This window comes from Bos mutus, chromosome 3, assembly GCF_027580195.1.
Source record: "Bos mutus isolate GX-2022 chromosome 3, NWIPB_WYAK_1.1, whole genome shotgun sequence".
NCBI lineage: Eukaryota > Metazoa > Chordata > Mammalia > Artiodactyla > Bovidae > Bos > Bos mutus.
In genome coordinates this window covers 50556722-50577070 of record NC_091619.1, presented here as the reverse complement: position 1 = coordinate 50577070, position 20349 = coordinate 50556722, and the positions used below count along the sequence as shown (strand labels likewise).

Genomic DNA, 20349 nt, shown 5'->3' with positions numbered 1-20349 from the left:
TGTCCTTTATTGTGCTCATGTTGGCATGAGATTTCCCCTTGGTATCTTCATTTTCTTGAAGAGATCTCTAGTCTTCCCCATTCTATTGCTTTCCTCTATCATTTTGGATTGTTCACTTAAGAAGGCTTTCTCATCTCTCCTTGCTATTCTCTGGAACTTTGGCTTCAGTAGGATATATCTTTCCCTTTCACTTCTCTTCTTTTCTCAGCTATTTGTAAGGCCTCCTCAGACCTTCTTGCCTTTGTGCCTCAGACCACTTTGCCTTCTTGCATTTCTTTTTCTTGGGGATGGCTCTGGTCACCACTTCCCGTACAATGTTATGAACCTCTGCTCTTATCTGGTTCTTCAGGCACTCTGTCTACAAGATTTACTCCTTTAAATCTATTTGTCACTTCCATTATATAATCATAAGGGATTTGTTTAGATCATAGCTGAATGGCCTAGTGGTTTTCCCTACTTTCTTCAATTTAAGTCTTACTTTTGCAATAAGCAGCTCATGAGCTGAGCTATAGTCAGCTCCAGGTATTGTTTTTGCTGACTATATAGAGCTTTTCTATCTTTGACTGCAAAGAATACAATCAGTCTGATTTCAGTATCGACCGTCTGTTGATGTCCATGTGTAGAGTCATCTCTTGTGTTGCTGGAAGAGGGAGTTTGCTATGACCAGTGCATTCTCTTGGCAAAACTCTGTTAGCTTGCTTCATTTTATACTCCAAGGCTAAACTTTGCTGTGACTCCTGGTATCTCTTGACTTCCTACTTTTGCCTTCCAGTCTTATAATGAAAAGGACACCTTTTTTTTGTTGTTGTTGTTATCTCACAGAATCCAAAAGCAGTGTGGCAGCTAGGGATCAGGAGGGACTGAAACCAAGAAATGGAAAGTCAGTAGAACTTCAGCTCTAGCGTTCTCACCTTTGCTTCTTTCTGTACCTTTGCTTTAGTCTTCTCTTACACAGTCCAGCTATCTTTGATAATTTCTGTACATGGTAAAGGATCACTACCGATAGCCTTGATTTTATATACTCTCAGTGCAATCCTAATTCTAAATTGTCTTTCTTAAATGGACGTATCTCTTTCCTTCTAGGAATTTGGACTTTGGCCTGAATAAAAGAAGGTTATGCTAGCTACTGATAATTTTGCTGTCGTAAAAATAGTGGCCAGAACAAAGGTCCAAAGAGAATGTAGTATAAACAAGACAAACAACCTACTTGCCCCTTTCTCTTGGAATCACTAATCTACTTTCTGTCATTATGTATATGTCTATTATAGAGATTCATATAAATGGAATCATACAGTATCTGATCTTTTGTGACTGGCTTCTCTAATTAGAATGTTTTCAAGGTTCATCTATGTTGTAGCATATATTAGTAGTTTATTCTTCTTTATGGCCGAGTAACATTCCACTAAATGAATATGCCACATTTTCCTTATCTGCTAGTTGATAGATATTTGGGTTGTTTCTATTTTTTGGCTGTTAGGAATAACGCTACTATAAACATTCACAAATACATTTTTATGAGTATTTTTTAATCCATTTGGACATATACCTAAAGGAGGAATTCCTAGATCACATGGTAATTCTATGTTTAACTGTTTGAGGAACTGACAAAATGTTTTCCAAAGCAGCTGCACAATTTCACATCCCCACTACCAAAAGTGTGAGAGTTTCAATTTCTCTGCATCCTTGCCAACATTTGTCATTGTCCATCTTTTTTATTAAAGCCATCCTACTAGGTGGTAACACCCTGGTTTTGATTTGAATTTCTGTATTGATTAATGATGTTGGACATCTTTTCATGTTGTATATTGGCCATTTGTAGTTCTTCTTTGAAAAATATCTACTTAAATTCTTTGACCAGTTTTAATTGGGTTGTTTGTCTTTTTATTTGTTGAGCTGTAAGATTTCTTTATATATACTAGATACTACTCTTTTATCAGATATATGACTTGCAAATATTTTCTCATTCTATGGATTGTTTTCCACATACTTTTTCTTCACTTTCTCGATGGTTTCATTTGAAGCACAAAAGTTTTCAATCTTGATAAAGTTCAATTCATCTGCTTTTTTTTTCCCCCTTTGGTTGCCTGAGCTTTGGGTGTCATATCTAATAAACTACTGCCTAATCCAAGGTCATGAAAATATACACTCATGTGTTCTTCTAAGGGTTTTACATTTTAACTCTTATCTTTAGGTCACTGATCCATTCAGAGTAAATTTTTATATGTAGGATGAAGTAGAGGTTCAAACTAATGCAAGTGGTTATCCAGATGCCTAGCCATTTTTGGTGAAACACTGTTCTTTCCCATCTGAATTGTTTTGGCATCTTTGATCAGAATCAATTGACCATAGATGTATTTATTACATTTACATTTAGTACATTTATTTCTGTACTTTCAATTATATTCTATTGGTCTATTATTATACCAGTACTACATTATCTTGGGAATCACTGATGGCTCAAATGGTAAAGAATCTGCCTGCAATATGGGAGACCCAGGCTCGATCCCTGGGTTGGGAAGATCCCCTTGAGAAGGAAATGGCAACCCACTCCAGTATTGTTGCCTAGAGAATCCCAAGAACAGAGGAGCATAGAGGGTTATAGTCCATGGGGTCGTAAAGAGTCAGACACAACTGAGTGACTAACAACATAACACAAATACACTACCTTGATTAAGTTTTATAGTAAGCTTTGAAATCAGGAATTGTGAGTCTCCATGTATGTTCTTTTTTTAAAGATTGATTTGGATATTTTGGGTCCATTACATTTCCGTTTGAATTTTAGAATCAACTTGTAAATTTCTGTCAAAAGAAGCTGGAATTTTGAATAGGGATTGCATTGATTTTTTGAAATAATTTAGGAAATATTGCCATCTTAGTGATATTAAGACTTCTAATCCACAAACATGGTATATTTTTCCATCTATTTACATCTTCTTTAATTTCTTCCAATGCTGTGTTATAGTTTGCAGTGCTCACATCTTGCACTGTCAACAAAATTTAACATTTTGTCAAATTTATCAAGCATTTTATTCTTTTTTGATGGGAAGTTTTTAACATTGACTCTGTATCCAGTGATGTTTCTAAATTTATATACTAATTTTAATAGTGTGTCCACAGAGTCTTTTATATTTTCTAGGTACATAATCATGTTGCTTTCAAGTAATGATAGTTTACTTCTTCCTTCCCAATCCTTATCCCTTATATTTCTTTTTCTAAATAGTTGTACTGACTAGGGCTTTTATCACAATATTAAAAAGAAGTAGTAATAGAGAAGACCATTTCATCATTCTCCATTTAAATAAGAAAGTTTAAAAAATATTTCAATATTGTGTATAACATTTACTATATATTTTTAATAAAAACACTGGATTTTTGTCAACCTTTTTTTGACATCCATAAAAAGGATCACATGTTTTTTTTTTCCCTGTTAATGAAAGAATTATATTGATCCATTTTTAAATGCTAAGGCTTTCTTGCACAGGTAGAATAAGCTATACTTAACTGTACTGTATTATGCTTTTTAAATATGTAGCTAGATTCCACTTGCTAATAGTTTGAACAATTTCTTTTTCTTTTAATGTCCTTGCCAAGTTTTGAAGTCAAAGTCATGCTGGCTTTTGAAAATTAAAACATTAGAAAATATTCATTTTTTATAAAAAAGTTTGTGTAAGTTTTACATTGCTGTGCTGTTCTGTGTGCTCAGTCATGTCTGACTCTTTGTGACCCCATGGACTGTACCCCACTAGGCTCCTCTGTCCATGGAATTTTCCAGGCAAGAATAGTAGTGAGTTGCTATTTCTTATTCCAAGGGATCTTCCTGATCCAGGGGGCATAGCCACATCTCTTGTATGGTGGAATATAACATAATCCAGAATCTGTAGATATAATGTCTGCCATACAATAAGAACTTATGAAACCTGCAAAGAGGCAGGACCATATGACTCATAATTAACTATATAAGAAAATGCAGTCATCTGAACCTCAGGATTTCTTTATGTAAAGATCTTTTTAAATTTCTTCAGTTTTATTACTAGTGTCAAGACTACTCAGATTTTCTTTCTTCTGTCAGTTTTGGTAAGATTTCTTCTTAAGGTATTTGTTCCTTTTTACCTAAATCATGTCAAATTTATTGGTAAAGTTATTTATAATATCTTAGCAGATTTTTTATGCCTATACGATCTGTAATGATATCACCTTTTTCATTCTTGATATTGTTAATTCATGTTTTATCTCTTCATTTTCAGTCTTATGTGGTCTTCTGTGTATTTATCTCTTCTTGGGCTTGCTGAAATTCTGAATCTGTAGATTGATGTCTTTCACTGTTTTGGAATGTTCTCAGCCTGTCTCTTTGAATACTGCATTTGTCCCATTCTTTCTCTACTCAGACTTTATGCATATGTTAGCATTTTGAGTATTATACTGTTTTGTGTTCTTTCTGGTCTCTTATCTCTGGGCTTCCATTTGAATATTTTCTATTGATATGTCTAACAGTTCATAAATCCTGTGTTTGAACATATCCAAACTAATATTAAACCTACCTAATGAGTTCTTCACTTAAGATACTACATTTTTCAGTTCTAGAAAGTTCATTTAAATCTCTAGGAATTCCAATTTTCTGGTGAAAATTTCCATCATTTCATTAATTTTGTATATTTCCTCCCCCTATTTTCTTGAAAATATTAATCACAGTTGTTTTATAATCTTTAAATGCCAACTCTACCATTTGAATCACCTACAGGCCTGTTTCATTTTCTTATATAGTTAATTATGAGTCATATGGTCCTGCCTCTTTGCAGGTTTCGTAAGTTCTTATTGTATGGCAGACATTATATCTACAGATTTTGGACTACATTATATTCCACCAGCAAGGGTTTGCTTTTCGCTTTGTCAGGAAAACATAGTGAATGGCTGATTCCACAAACTGTGTGATGCAGCCAAAAAAAGTGCAGTTTGGTGCTGTTAACTTGATAAATAACAACTAATTGTGTGTATAATATAGAATAAAGAAGATTAGTAGCATTCTATCATTTTTGTAATCATTGAGAATCAAATTTCTCAGCATGGCAGAAAGGAGATACAGATCACTGAGTATAGACCATTGACTTTAAGGATAAATACTATAGCTCTGAATTTTATTTGGACATTTAACTATAAATAAATTATGTATTTTGTCTTTAAAAACAAAAAATCATATATTTCATAATTCTGTGCATGGAAAAAGGTAAGAGATAATCTCTCAATGGCAATGAGCTCCTCAAGCACACAAATTATTTATCATGAAAAGAAACCAGGGATCTTTGGAGAAAAGGCTTATTACAGGTCTGAGGCTGGAATTATAAAAGGTAAGCCTAGAACATCATATCATCCCATACAGCATGAAAGCGATCAAAACTACTAAGGACATAGCAAAAGGATTCAGGAGCCAATCTGGTATATCTAGATGGTATCAAGATGATATATCTATGATATTTATTAGTAATCAACAATTTGAACATTAACTCAGTATTGGAAAATAATTAGTTACCATTAGTGCAAAGAGTTGGACACGACTGAGCGACTGAACTGAACTGAACTGAACTGAAGTGCTCTTGGAGAATCCCAGGGATGGCGGAGCCTGGTGGGCTGCCATCTATGGGGTTGCACAGAGTTGGACACGACTGAAGTTACTTAGCAGCAGCAGCAGTTTTTTATGTAATACAGTTATTTTTTCTTAAATCCTTACAAATATATACTAAAACATTTACGGAGGAAATAATATAATATCTGATTTTCTTCAAAAAAATACAAGGGGAAATATGAACCCTGAGCTGAGAACTGTTTAAGGTGGATGATGGGTACATATATACTTCTTTCTACTCTCTATTTGAATGTTTATTTGAATCTCTATTTGAATGTCCCATAATAAAGAAAAAAAAGTTGTCACCTGCTTTGTCTTATCAAATCTGTTAATTCTTGTATATCACTTACTCTCTCCCTACCATGGCCATAAGAATGGAGTGGGTATGAAAAGGGGAAACATATATAAAAACTAGTCAATTTTTTTCGCCAAAAATCACCGCAGAAGATTTTTGAGCTTTCTTCGAAGAAAGGAGTACAAATGCTGCAGTGTCTCTTTGGAAGGAGCCTGAGGTCCAGCAGCAGGCTAAGTGAACCTCAGCTGAAAGGAATTGTGACGATGGTATTCAGCCAGCAGGGATATTTCCTGAGGATGTACCCAGATGGTACTGTCGATGGGACCAAGGATGAAAACAGCGACTACACCCTCTTCAATCTAATCCCTGTGGGCCTGCATGTGGTGGCCATCCAGTGGGTGAAGGCCAGCCTCTATGTGGCCATGAATGGTGAAGGTTATCTCTACAGCTCAAGATCAAGCCCTGAGCCTTTGGAGTGGGAGCACTGTCTCCAAGACCTAGACTACCAGAGAACTAACCCTAGGGAGTATCAAATAGTTAGAACTCACACAAAGGACACCACCTGAATACAAGACCTGGCATCACCCAACCACCAGTAGCACCCTGTGAAGGACATCTCATTTAAACAACAAACAAAACAAAAATACAAACCCAATCATCAGCAGACAGGATTACCACCTTACTCAGCCTTGCCCATCAGAGGAAAAACAACAACAACAAAAAACTCAGCACAAATCTCACCCTATACAAAGCTTACACAAACCACTGGATCAACCTTAGGAGGGCAGAACCAAAAGGAAGAAAAAATTCAACCTTGAGGCCTGGGAAAAGGAGACCTCAAACACAATAAATTTAAAAAAAATATTGAAAAGGCAGAGAAATACTACACAAATGAAGGAACAAACTAGAAACACAGAAGTCCAAATAAAGAGGAAATACAAAAATTACCTGAAAAAGAATTCAGAATAATGACAGTAAAGGTGATCAAAAATCTTGAAAACAGAATGGAGAAAATGCAAGAATCAATTAACAAAGACATAGAAGAATTAAAGAATAAACATACAGAGACAAATACTGCAATTACTGAAATTAAATACTCTAGATGGAATCAATAGCAGAATACCTGAAGCAGAAGAATGAATCAGTGAGCTGGAAGATAAAATGATGGAAATAACTTCTGAAGAGCAGAATAAAGCAAAAAGAATGAAAAGAACTGAGGATAGTCTCAGAGACTTCTGGGACAATATCAAATGCACCACTATTCGAATTATAGGGGTCCCAGAAGAAGAAGAGAAAAAGAAAGGGTATGAGAAAATTTTGAAGAGATTATAGTTGAAAATTTCCCCAACGTGGAAAAGAAAATAATCAGTCAAGTCCAAGAGGGGCAAAGAGTCCCATATAGGATAAAACCAAGGACAAACATGCCAAGACACATACCAATCAATCTAACAAAGATAGAATAGTAAAAGCAGCAAGGGAAAAGCAACAAGTAACATACAAGGGAAACCCCATACATTTAACAGCTGATCTTTCAACAGAAACTCTGCAGGCCAGAGGGAATGGCAGGATATATTTAAAGAACTGAAAGGGAAAAACCTACAACCAAGATTACTGTACCCGGCAAGGATCTCATTCAAAACTGATGGAGAAATAAAAAATCACCCCAATTTGACAAATACTAACTATAAGAATTCCTACTATATATTATTAATGCAATTATTAGAAAGCCTAAACATCTAATGCTGAGAGGGATTGGGGGCAGGAGGAGAAGGGGATGACAGAGGATGAGATGGCTGGATGGCATCACTGACTCGATAGACGTGAGTCTGAGTGAACTCCGGGAGTTGGTGATGGACAGGGAGGCCTGGCGTGCTGCAATTCATGGGGTCGCAAAGAGTCGGACACGACTGAGCAACTGAACTGAACTGAACTGAAACATCTAATTCCAGAGTATCCACAATCTAAATGAAGCAATACTATACTGATGATACCATCCCCAGCCTTATATTTGCTTTAATGCAAAACAGGAATAAACACAGCTATTTACCTTTTTTGGGGCCTGCTACAGTAGACCTATCTGAATGTTCAGAATGGGAAATCTCTGTTTCTGATTTTTTTTGTATAATTATTTGATTTCCAAATCTCTTGGGTCCTGAGTAAAAGACTGTAAATTTGCGCTGTATATCAAGTCCAACTGGAAAAAGAAAAAAAAGCATACAAATGCTTAAGTCATATATATTCATGCATGAGACCATTTATTTATTTTTATACCTCTTATATTTTATACTTTGTTGAACTAAAAAGTCTAACAAGTTCAGGAAATAAAAATGTTTTAAAGAAACTTTAGAAAAGTATAACAAGTGAAAAAGTACACATCTGTCATAAAAATAAAAATCAATGCTCCTACAATAATTGAAATTTACCTTAAAAAAGAAAATGTCTATAAATGAACAGACGAAAATTTAATTTTATTATCCTAGTCTACATTATCTTTACATACCCAAATACATGAAACTTCCTTTAAAATTATTCATTTTACTTAAATTATTTTTATACAATATCACTTATGTTTTCTGTTTACATAAAGGAAATTTTTAAGTGCTATCATATTTTTTACATTCATGTATTCATTATTTCAATGAACTTACCATATTCTGAACTAATTAGATTTATGCTAAGATTTTCAGATTTAAGAGCTCTCCTCACATCAAACTTTTTAGCCCAATTTCCAGCTTTTAGCAAAACAGAATCCCTGAAAAAAGCAATGTGTCACTTAAATTGTGATCTTGAATGTTAAATGAAATAATAAATTAATTGTCAAGGGCTAATTGATACTAAGGTATATCGCATCTGGTAGTAAACTTAAGTCAGTTTCTGAAAACTACTTTCCCCAAGTTCTTTGGATAGGGAAAATGGAATTTCAATGGAGCTACCATTTCCATAATTTACTTAACTATATGTTCACCCAACAGCTGGTTCTAAGTTGCACACAATCACTTCAAGCCCACCTGTACATATAGTTGTTCTTGATAACCTATGATCTTGCCCTTAAATCACTACCACTTTTAAATGGCTATACATAAGTTACATGGATTTGTGAGAACTTTGAGTATTTTTTAAATGATATGAAATAGTTTGTACCTAATAACATCATATCACCAGCAGTCAATTCTGTGATTGAACTTATTTTAGCCTTCTATAGTCAAAGTCATTAGATTTACTTGTCACAGAGAATAAAGATTTATATAATTATATATTCTCTGTAAGTGTATTAAGGCTAGTTGCAGGAGAGTAATTATCAGTGAAAAGCATATCTCTTTAGGATCCTTGCATGGGGTGTTTTAGGAAAGTATCTTCCAGTACACTGGCAACAGTTAGTAGATTCCCATTTCAGTTAGTACCATCCTGAACTCATAGGTATATTATATGCTTAGGAGCATAGACTCTGGAGTCAGAATGCTGGGCTTCGAATCTAGTTTTTGCTATAGACTACCTATATAATGATTAAACAGTTCAATACCTGGAACTTACTAAGTGCTCAAAAAGTATTAGTTGCAGCTACAACTATTATCCTCAGAATTTGCTTATGACACCCCTGGGAGAAAATATATAAGAGTATCAGAAAAAAGGCTGAAGTGAAAATTATAGAATGATATGCTACAGAACAAAATGTAAGGCAAGGTATCTCCTTCATCTATTGGATCTGGTTGCCTGGATCCTACAGTGGCTCTAGCAGTTAAATTTTAATACAGAAATAGAAAACATATTTTTAAGATTGCACTCAAAGAGTAATAAGGTCATGAATTATAGGAGAAAAGCAACAAAATAAGAAAGTTCAGCAATACTGAATTAGAGCTACTCCTAAAGGTCATCTATTACTTGTTTCAAACCAATGACTTTATACTTTGTTAATTTGAGTACTAAATAATCTAAAACAGACCTAATATTAATACCTTCTTTAATAGACAATTTCCTATGTCCCATTATAGAATCAGGAAAATGTAATTTAATTGACCCCACCATTATTTTACTACTCTTTTCTTCAGCAGAATTTTTCTTTTATAATACATGCTTTAAAATAAAATAAACAGAAATTTCATACTTACATAATTTTGTGCTTAAAAACCAGTTGATTATCTGCATCACCTATGATCAAGGTGACATAGTGAGAATTTGATGCTGTTCTTTTAGTTTGTAGCTGTTCAAAGTTTCTTAATATAACAGTCACTAATATTTCTGCCATGGTATCACTATATCTTGTAATCTTTAAAAAAGGATAGGCATAAAATGTGTTAAAAATAACCTTACTACTTATACTCAGTTCCAAATCAGCTATGGGTAGCTTTATTCCTGAAAATCAAAACATATGAAAAATAGAAAATATTTACCTGTTCCACTTCAAGTTCATATTTTGGTAGATACATCACTGTTTCTTTTATCTGAGTTCCAAAAGGGGGATGTCTATTTAAAATCTAAAACAACATACTTATATCATTATATTCTTACTATAACACTAAAAACTCTTTTAGTAAAATATCTTTTAGAGTTAATAGTTTTAATACACTTATTACCCAAAATTTTAAATTAAAAATATATAATGACTATGATGGGGAAAATCATTTTTTTAGTAGAAATAAAGATATAAATGTCAGACTTTGAAATGTATACAGAATTCAAGTAACATTAGGAATAATTAAATATTAAATACCAGCTCAAGTTCCCTTGCATCTGTTTCTTCTATTTTTTTAAAGGAAGTCAAACCTGCATTTACCATAGCATTTGATAATGTTATACCTGTGGAAAATTAATCAAACAGTAGTTTTTAAACAATACATTTTAAACTAAATCTACACTTAAATATTTAACATCTACATTACTATAAAATCTGAGAACAGACTAATGATTTTTAAAGTTTTAAAAAGATAGTCTCAATTGGATTGATTGGTCTGTGACATTATTTGGTTGTTCATATTTATTTTTTCAAACTCAAATAGAACACGCATATGCTTTATAAAATAAAGAGGAATTCTTTGATTCACGTGATGTCTCAACCCCTTAGTTTTACCTTATGTCATCCACAGAGCAAGTACCAAGAAACATTTATGGTTATACTCGTGTTTTTTTTTTTTTTTTTTTTTAAAGGCAACATGGTTCAGGGATGGAATATTACTTTATGAAGCCATGGCTCTCTGAGCATTTGTCTTAGAAATTGAGTTCTCTCTCTGTTGCTGTACTAATTTAGATAATTTTACTCTTCTGCCTAAAATTTCCAATGTCTTTCCATTGCATTTAGAATAAAGTGGCAATTTAAAACTCTCTTACCTAGTGACTTGACCACAGCCTACCTCTCCAATTTAATTTCTTGCCATTCCCCTCTTGCTGACTATACTGCAGCCACATCAACTTTAATTTTGCTCCTTAAACACAAAGAGCTCTTAAACACAAAGAGCTCTTCTGCCTTTGTACATTTTCTCTTTCTTCATGCATTTAAGAAACTGTAATTTTTAATTCTTATACTCACATGAATGAATTTAGCCAAATCCTCAAATAGAAAATATTGTCAGAAGTATAAATTTCCAAAGTAGTACAAGCTTGTTTAAGGAATATATATTACTGGGCAGGGTATGATACTCCTTTCTTTACTCAAAGCTGACTATTTTTGAGAATTTCTCTTACTCATTCCTAAGACACAACTCCTAGTATTCTTAATTCCTTAATTTTAATCTCAATTTTCCCTTAAAACCTTTCCTGAGTTTTAATTTTTAGCTGATAAACACTGTTGAAAATCAACTTGTACTCATTATTTTTTCCTGATGCTCAATTTACTTTTTTGTTTGGATTCTCTCACTTTTCTATTGCATGAATTTTGCTGGGCAATATTTGTTTCTTTCTGTTCAGCTGTACTGAGGAAGTGTGAAAAACATGTTTGTGTTCAACAATTTGGAAGGGATAGAATGCAACTGATGCCCAGACTGACAATATTCTAGAAAGTCAGAAAGACTGACTTCTTCAAATATAGTGAAATTTTATTAATAATCATTTTTATGGATAATTCATACTTTAATCATTTTGCTACTGGTGAGCATTTAAGATTCAGTTCAGTTCAGTCGCTCAGTTGTGTCCGACTCTTTTCAACCCCATGAATGGCAGCACACCAGGCCTCCCTGTCCATCACCAACTCCCGGAGTTCACTCAGACTCACGTCCATCGAGTCAGTGATGCCATCCAGCCATCTCATCCTCTGTCGTCCCCTTCTCCTCCTGCCCCCAATCCCTCCCAGCATCAGAGTCCTTTCCAATGAGTCAACTCTTCGCATGAGGTGGCCAAAGTACTGGAGTTTCAGCTTTAGCATCATTCCTTCCAAAGAAATCCCAGGGCTGATCTCCTTCAGAATGGACTGGTTGGACTCCTTGCAGTCCAAGGGACTCTCAAGAGTCTTCTCCAACACCACAGTTCAAAAGCATCAATTCTTCGGCGCTCAGCCTTCTTCACAGTCCAATTCTCATATCCATACATGACCACAGGAAAAACCACAGCCTTGACTAGACGGATCTTTGTTGGCAAAGTAATGTCTCTGCTTTTGAATATGCTATCTAGGTTGGTCATAACTTTCCTTCCAAGGAGTAAGTGTCTTTTAATTCATGGCTGCAGTCACCATCTGCATTGATTTTGGAGCCCAAAAAAATAAAGTCTGCCACTGTTTTCACTGTTGCCCCATCTATTTCCCATGAAGTGATGGTACCAGATCCCATGATCATTTAAGATTATGCAATGGTAAATAATTTGTACCTTTGTACAAATTTATATTTGTACCTTTGTGGAAATATTTCTATAAATTTAACTGTTAGTGAAACAGCTGTTTTAAAAAGATTGTGCAATTTAATTGACACCGTTAGACTTAAGCTCCAACCAACACTGCATGAGCATGTTCATAACCTTATTTTATCTCCCCACAAGACTTTAGTTTTTGCTCATTTGGTGAGTGAATATTTTTTCACTTTTACAATTTTATTGACTGAATATAACTGATTTACAATAAACTTGACATGTGATTTCATGTGTTTGTGTATGAAAAACTATCACTATAACCAAGCTAATAAACAACACTATTGCCTCTAAAAGTTTTCTTGTGCCCCTTTGTAATTTGTCCTGCCCTTCCCACACTGTCCCTAAGCAACCACTGATCTGCTTTCTATTACTATTCTATTTTCTAGTCTTTCATTTAAATGTAATTAGTCTGGCTTCTTCTACTCTGTATGATTATATTGTAAGATTCATCCATGTTGTTATTTGTGTCAACACTTCATGCCTTTTTATTGCTGAGTATATATATTCATACCATGGGATATAACACTAATTTCCATTTGCCTGTTCATGGATATTTAGGCTGTTTTCAAATGTCTTTGTTACTAGAATTGTGTGTCTACCTGGTTTTATTTCTCTTGGGTACCTAACCATGACAGGACCACGTGGCATGGTAGGTTTATGCTGAACTTTTAAAGAAATAATCAAATGGTTTTTCAAAGTGGTTTTAACATTTTACATTTCCACAGTGAGAGTTCCAGTTGAACCATATTTTCTCCAGCACTCTGTCAATTTTTAATTGTGTACTGTGTGTACTGTATAATTTTAAGTGTGCTAAATTAAATTAATAAATTTAATAAAATTTTGATAAATATAATTAAATTAACAAATTTAATTTGAATTGTGTGGATGTGTACTGGTATCACATTGTCATTTTAATTTGCATTTCTCTTATGACTAATGATGTTGAACATCTTCTCAGGTACTTATTTGCCATACACACATCTTCTTTGATTATGTTTGTTTCAATCTTTTGCCCACTGTTTTATTCAGTGGTTTGTCTTATTATATATTCTAAGTACAAGTCCTCCATAACATATATGTTCTGCAGATATTTTCTTACAGTCTGGTGGCTTATTTTCTCTTCTTCCTCCTCCTTCTTTAACAGTATTTTATGAAAAGCAAAGTTTTAAGTTTTGATTAAGTCCACTTTTTTTCTTTTATAGTTTGTGCTTTTGCACTGTATCTAAGATATCTCTGCCAAATCTAAGATCACTTGTTGCCTCTGAAGATAGAGGAAAAGGGCTATGATCAAGGAATCAAGTATTCTCTAGAAGTTGAAGGCAGGAAAATGGATTCACCCCTAAGGAAAACAGCCTTGCCAAACCTTGATTTTATCCTAGTGAGACCCACATCAGAAATCTATAGAACTTTAAAGATAATAAATTTCTGGTGCTTTAAGCCACAAAGTTTGTGGTAATTTGTTATAATGGCAGTAGAAAACTAATAAAGCATAGTTTTTCTAATTTTAGCTTCTGATTTTTTCTTACTAGTATGTAGAAATAAAATTAATTTTTACACATTGACCTTGTATCCTTCAACCATGCTGAACCTCTCCTACCTTCCATGGAATTTTCTACACAGATGACCATCTGATCATGTATTAATAAAAACATGTATACTTCTTTCTTTTCTAAACTGTACCCTTTTTATTTCTTTTTCTTGGCTGATTGTACTGGTTAGAACCTCTAGTATAATGTTTACTGGAATTAGTAACAGTGGGCATCCTTATTTCATTCCTGATCTTAGAGGTAAAGCATTCAGTCTTTCACTATTAAATATAATGTTAGCTATAGGTTTTTCATAGATGTTCTTCATCAGTTTGAGAAATTTCCTTCCTTTTTAAATTTGTTGAGAGTTTTATTAGAAATGGATTTTGCATCTTGTCAAATTTTTTAACACTACTGAGATGACCATCTGGTATTTTTTAGTTTGTTAATATGATAAATTACACTGATTGACATCAAGTGGTAAACTCATCTTGTATTGCTGGAATAAACCACATTTGGCCATGATATGTTCCCCCTTTTATTTATCACTGGTCCAAGTTGTTAAAATTTTATAAAGAATTAATGCATTTATATTACTAAGAGCTACTGGTCTGTCCTTTTCTTGAATGTCTTCATTAGGTTTTGATAACAAGGCAATGCTGGCCTCATAGAATGAGTTGGGAACTATCACCCCAACCCTTTAAATTTTCTGAAAAAGTGTTTAGAATTAATACCGCTTCTTATTTAAATGTTCAGTAGAATTCACCAGTGTAGCCTTCTATGCATGGGGTTTTCTTTGTAAGTTTTAAACCAGAAATTTATTTAATAAATATATCCTACTCATGCTGTTTCTTCTTGAGTGGACTCTGTCAATTTGTGTTTTCAAAGAATTTTCCCATTTCATCAAAGTTGAGGAATTTAATGATATAAGGTGTTTTATAACATTTTCTTTCTATCATTTTGTTATCTATAAGATCTATAGTTGTATCTCACATTTTTGCTATTGGAAATTTGTATCTTTTCTCTTTATTTCTTGATCAGTCTGACTACAGTATTAATGATTTTAAAATAATCATGTTTCTGTTTCATTTATATTTTTGTTTTTAATTTATTTATGTTCTTTCAAAATTATTTCTTATTTTCTGCCCACTTTGGGCTTAATTTGCTCTTTTTCTCATAACATGGAAACTGAAATCACTGTTTTGAGACCTTTCTACTTTTCTAAGATAAGTGTTTTAGTGCTATAATATTATTAACCATTTACCTAAGTTCAAATTTTTCTGAAAGTTGTGATTTCCTAAATGTTGTATGTAACCTCCTCCCTAATTCAGAAATCTTGTATTTGTGGAGTGGGTGTGGCATTTGCTTTGCCACCACTTATATACTGACAGGAAGGTGAGCCATTAATCAAGAAACTTTCTACTTTGATCTTACTTTCATGATCCAATCTCCACCTTCACCCCAGCTCCCAGGACTGGTCAGCTCCTGACTGATTTCCCTCACTGATCTCAAACTTCAAGGAAATACAAAGTAGTACTTCCTCACAAAATAGTTAGAGATCTTTGTTCTAAGGAATAATCAGAGAACCCTTAGCAACCCATTATCTAAAATTTTAATGTCCCCAAGATGCATATAAAGTTATACAGTCAATAAGACTATCAGTCATGAAAAAACAACTGTCTTTTTGGAGTCCTAGCTATCTAAGAAGGAGTAGGGTCACAAAGCCAGACACCAAACTGGAAAATTCAAAGTGTTTGAGGCATATCCCAGTCTTTGTAAATAGCACCCTCTAGAGTTTTTCAGTTCGTGTTCTGAGCTAGATCCCAACAGGAAATAAATTTGTCTACAGAATTTTATAGTATCTCTATGAAAATCAGTACTAACATTGAAATGTTACTGAAAAAAGAGGAAAAGGTACAAATAAGTGGCATAATTTTTTGTAATGAATTAGGAATGACCAGGACTGCTAGCTCTGTACCTTGTCATTGAGATCAAAACCAAATAGTCATAAAAGTAGAAGAAAGAACACAATATAGTTACCTAATTACTAAAACAAAATTTCACTCTTGGTTTCAGAACAAATTTTAAAATAAGAGTATTCATTTTTGTTAGATTTCCAAATTGATTTCAAATGAATTCTTTAAGCAGAAGAAAATGAAAATCAGATTTTCAAGAGAAAGAAAGTACAGTAACTTACTTAGGCCCATAGGCACACTTTTCCTTAAAGGTCTACCATCATAGAACAATTTTCCTAACAGTGAAAAACAAAAATAAATTGCAGACATTGATACACTGCCTACCTGTACCATTACCTACCAATTTTTTCCAGCTGTTTGGATACATGTGGAGAGTTTTCCCAAAGTTTACATCTAAAACATTTAGCTAAAATCAAACTGTTCAATAATACCGCAAACTTTTCTTGAGTAGCCACAAAATCTGATAACCCTAAAAAAAAAAAAAAGTTTCCAGTATTAAATCTAGTATACTATTTTACTGGGGAAATACTGAAAATCTAATAAGCCTATAACATACATCTTGTAATTCGTGAGCCATTTCTGAAAATCTTTGCGGTATCTTGCGTCAAAGCAAAGTCTTGTACGGGAATGCATCCTAGCTGAGCCTGAATAAGACTGGGGAAAGAAGAAATTTCATTATTTCTTTTTAAAAGTTACTATCTCACAATATTTGACACAGTGGCTGAAGTCTGTCTTCTTAAAATTCCTCTCTGCCTTGATTTCTGTGACATTATACAGCTCTGTATCTTTTATCATTATTGTTGCAAGTCATTGTTGACTTCCTCTTCCCAACCTCTCAGTCAGTTCTTATTTCTCTACTCTTCTTTATTCACTCAACCTCTCTTTTTCTCAAAAAAAAATCTCATTTCTTCTCAAGACTTTCATTATAATCTCTAGACTGATAAATTTCAAGTGATCACAGGGCACTTGCACTTAGACTGTTTTTTCTTTCCACCTCAATACATCTAAAATTGTTTTCATATTCTTCTCCAATGCAGCTCTGTCTTTGAACTTTACTATATATAAGTATTATAGAAAACAACACAATTTATATAATCAACAAATATTTATTAAGTGCCTGCTGATTTATAAAGCATCCTGTTAGGTGCTGAAGATTCTGTTCAACATTTGAAGGTTGGTAGCTTATTAGTTGGAGAAGGCAATGGCACCCCACTCCAGTACTCTTGCCTGGAAAATCCCATGGACAGAGGAGCCTGCTAGGCTGCAGTCCATGGGGTCGCTAAGAGTCAGACACAACTGAGCGACTTCACTTTCACTTTTCACTTTCCTGCATTGGAGAAGGAAATGGCGACCCACTCCAGTGTTCTTGCCTGGAGAATCCCAGGGATGGGGGAGCCTGGTGGGCTGCAGTCTATGGGGTTGCACAGAGTCGGACACAACTGAAGCGATGCAGCAGCAGCTTATTAGTTGATTATTAGAAACAAGCAGTTGCTTGGCTATAAAAATTTGAGTGGTGGTAAGAGGGGAGAAAAGGAGTTATTATCTATTGTAACTACTGTATCTCAGGTCTTTGCTACCTCTTTTATCTGTTTACTTATCTAACCAGGCCTTGATATGCAAATCCCCCTAAGATTCTAACTAAAATCATTAGACTCGTATGTTCTGGGGGGGGATCTCTTATAAGATCAAAAACTGGTATACAAAGACAAAGGGTAGAATAGTTATATTTCATGGCTTGCTTTTAGTAAACAATATATGAAAATAGAAAGAAGCAACTAACTCACATCTCAGAATGGATGTATATAGCTGAAACTATAGACTAATTGGGGCTTCCCTGGTGGTTCAGTAGTAAAAAAGGACTTGTCTGCCAATGCAGGAGACATGGATTTGATCACTGGGTCAGGAAGATCTTCTGGAGAAGGAAATGGTAACCCACTCCAGTATTCCTGCCTCAGAAATCTCATGGACAGAGAAGCCTAGCAGGCTACAGTCCATGGAGTTGCAAAAGAGTCCGACAGGACTAAACAACAACATAACAGGTTAATTATTTTTTGGCTACAATATATGCTTCTGAAAATTATTTTGTTACATCTATTTAGAAATGGTTATACACCCCAGTGTTCACAGCAGCATTATTTACAATCCCCAAACAGAAGCAACCTAAGAGTCATCAATAGACGGATGGATACAGTCCATGGAGTTGCAAAGAGCTGGACATGACTGAGCGACTAAGAACAGCACAGCATGCTAAGTCAAATAATTCAGACAGAGAAAGACAATTATTATATAATATCACTTTTATGTGGTATCTAAAAAATACAACAAATTAGTGAATAAAGCAAAAAAAAAAAAAAAAGAAACAGATTCATGGATCCAAAGAACAAACTGGTGATTACCAGTGGGGAGAGAGATGGGGGCAGGGCAATATAAGGATAGGAGGAATATAGAATTATTATGGCATTATACGAAATCATGTGTGTGAAACTTCTGAAAATTGTAAAGCACTGGCAGGAAAGCTATGACAAACCTAGACAGTGTGTTAAAAAGCAAAGATATCACTTTGCCGACAAAGATCCATATAGTCAAAGCTATGGACATGGAAGCAACCTAGATGTCCATTGGCAGATGAATGGATAAGAAAGTTGTGGTACATATACACAATGGAATATTACTCAGTGATTAAAAAGAACACATTTGAATCAGTTCTAATGAGATGGATGAAACTGGAGCCTATTATACAGAGTGAAGTAAGAAAGAAAAGCACAAAGAGAGTATATTAATGCATATATATGGAATTTAGAAAGATGGTAACGATGACTCTATATGCAAGATGGCAAAAGAGACACAGATGTAAGGAACAGACTTTTGGACTCTGTGGGAGAAGGCAGGGGTGAGATAATTTGAGAGAATGGCACTGAAACATGTATATTATCATATGTGAAAGAGATTGCCAGTCCAGGTTTGATGCATGAGACAGGGTGCTCAGGGCTGGTGCACTGGGATGACCCTGAGGGATGAGATGGGAGGGAGGTGGGAGGGAGGCTCAGGATGGGGAACACATGTACACCCATGTCCGATTCATATCAATGTATGGCAAAAATCACTACAATATTGTAAAGTAATGAGCCTCCAATTAAAAAAAATTAAAGAAGAAATATAAAACCTAAATGATGAGTTATAAAATATCACAGAAAGATCTGAGTAGATGGCTAGAGATATCATACTTTTAGATTTCAGTACCGAGAAAGAAGAATTCTTCCACAAACTAATCTATAAAACCAATTTCAAAAGGCCTTTTCCTAGATCTTGACAAACTGATTCTAAAATTCATAGGGAGGAAAAATGCAGGAATATTCAAAATGTTTTTTAAAGAACAGTAAGAATGGACTTGCCTTACCAGATAACAAAACATGCAATAAAATGGTAGTAAGTAAAGCAATGTGGTATTGTCATAGCAACAAAATAAACAGACTAACAGAAAGTGTCCAGAATCACACCCTTAGGAATTTAGTTTATGTGAAGATGGCATTCCAAATCAATCAGCAAAGAGAGAAAGACAACATATTTATTAAACACTCCTGACTGTCTTTCAGGGATGAAATATAATTAAATTCTTAATTCATATCACACATAAAAATTAACTCCAAACCTATGAGAAGCCTTCAGATAAAAATCAAATGATTTTAAAGTATTAGAAGAGATGATAGGAAAAGTCCTATGATCTTAGGATATGTGGCAGACTGCTTTATCTACGTAACACTCATTTTCTATTTCCATCTTAATAGCAGAATCCTAATTTTAATAAAGGCACAGTAACAACAAGACATTTCTCTGTCTCCTTTGCACTTGGCTCTAGCCATGTACTCAGTGTGAAAGTGTGGGAAAGCAAGGCAGAAAGACAGGAATACAGATCTGAAAATTTTTTAATATAATTTTTCACTCATTAGATTAACAAAACTTCAAAGATACAAAACAAGTATTGGGAGGATGTATGGAATCATTCTTTTTACACTGTGGATGACAACTGTAAATAAGAGAAGCTTTTTGAATGCAATTTGCATTAAATATTAAATCTTCTCATGTATATCCTTTCACCTGGAAATTCTT

General features: G+C 34.1%; 1 protein-coding gene across 1 annotated transcript in view; it reads right to left on the bottom strand.

Annotated features, from left to right (window-relative positions):
• The window catches only part of HFM1 (helicase for meiosis 1), a 110439-nt gene that overhangs the window by 33528 nt on the left and 56562 nt on the right, over nucleotides 1–20349 (bottom strand). Inside the window, exons 23-29 of the mRNA XM_070361997.1 lie at nucleotides 16799–16896; nucleotides 16583–16711; nucleotides 10621–10706; nucleotides 10301–10384; nucleotides 10019–10176; nucleotides 8561–8664; nucleotides 7960–8106 (exon numbers count right to left, since the gene is read on the bottom strand). Of these exons, the coding sequence (XP_070218098.1) occupies nucleotides 7960–8106; nucleotides 8561–8664; nucleotides 10019–10176; nucleotides 10301–10384; nucleotides 10621–10706; nucleotides 16583–16711; nucleotides 16799–16896 (806 nt within the window). The remainder of the gene's footprint in view (nucleotides 1–7959; nucleotides 8107–8560; nucleotides 8665–10018; nucleotides 10177–10300; nucleotides 10385–10620; nucleotides 10707–16582; nucleotides 16712–16798; nucleotides 16897–20349) is intronic.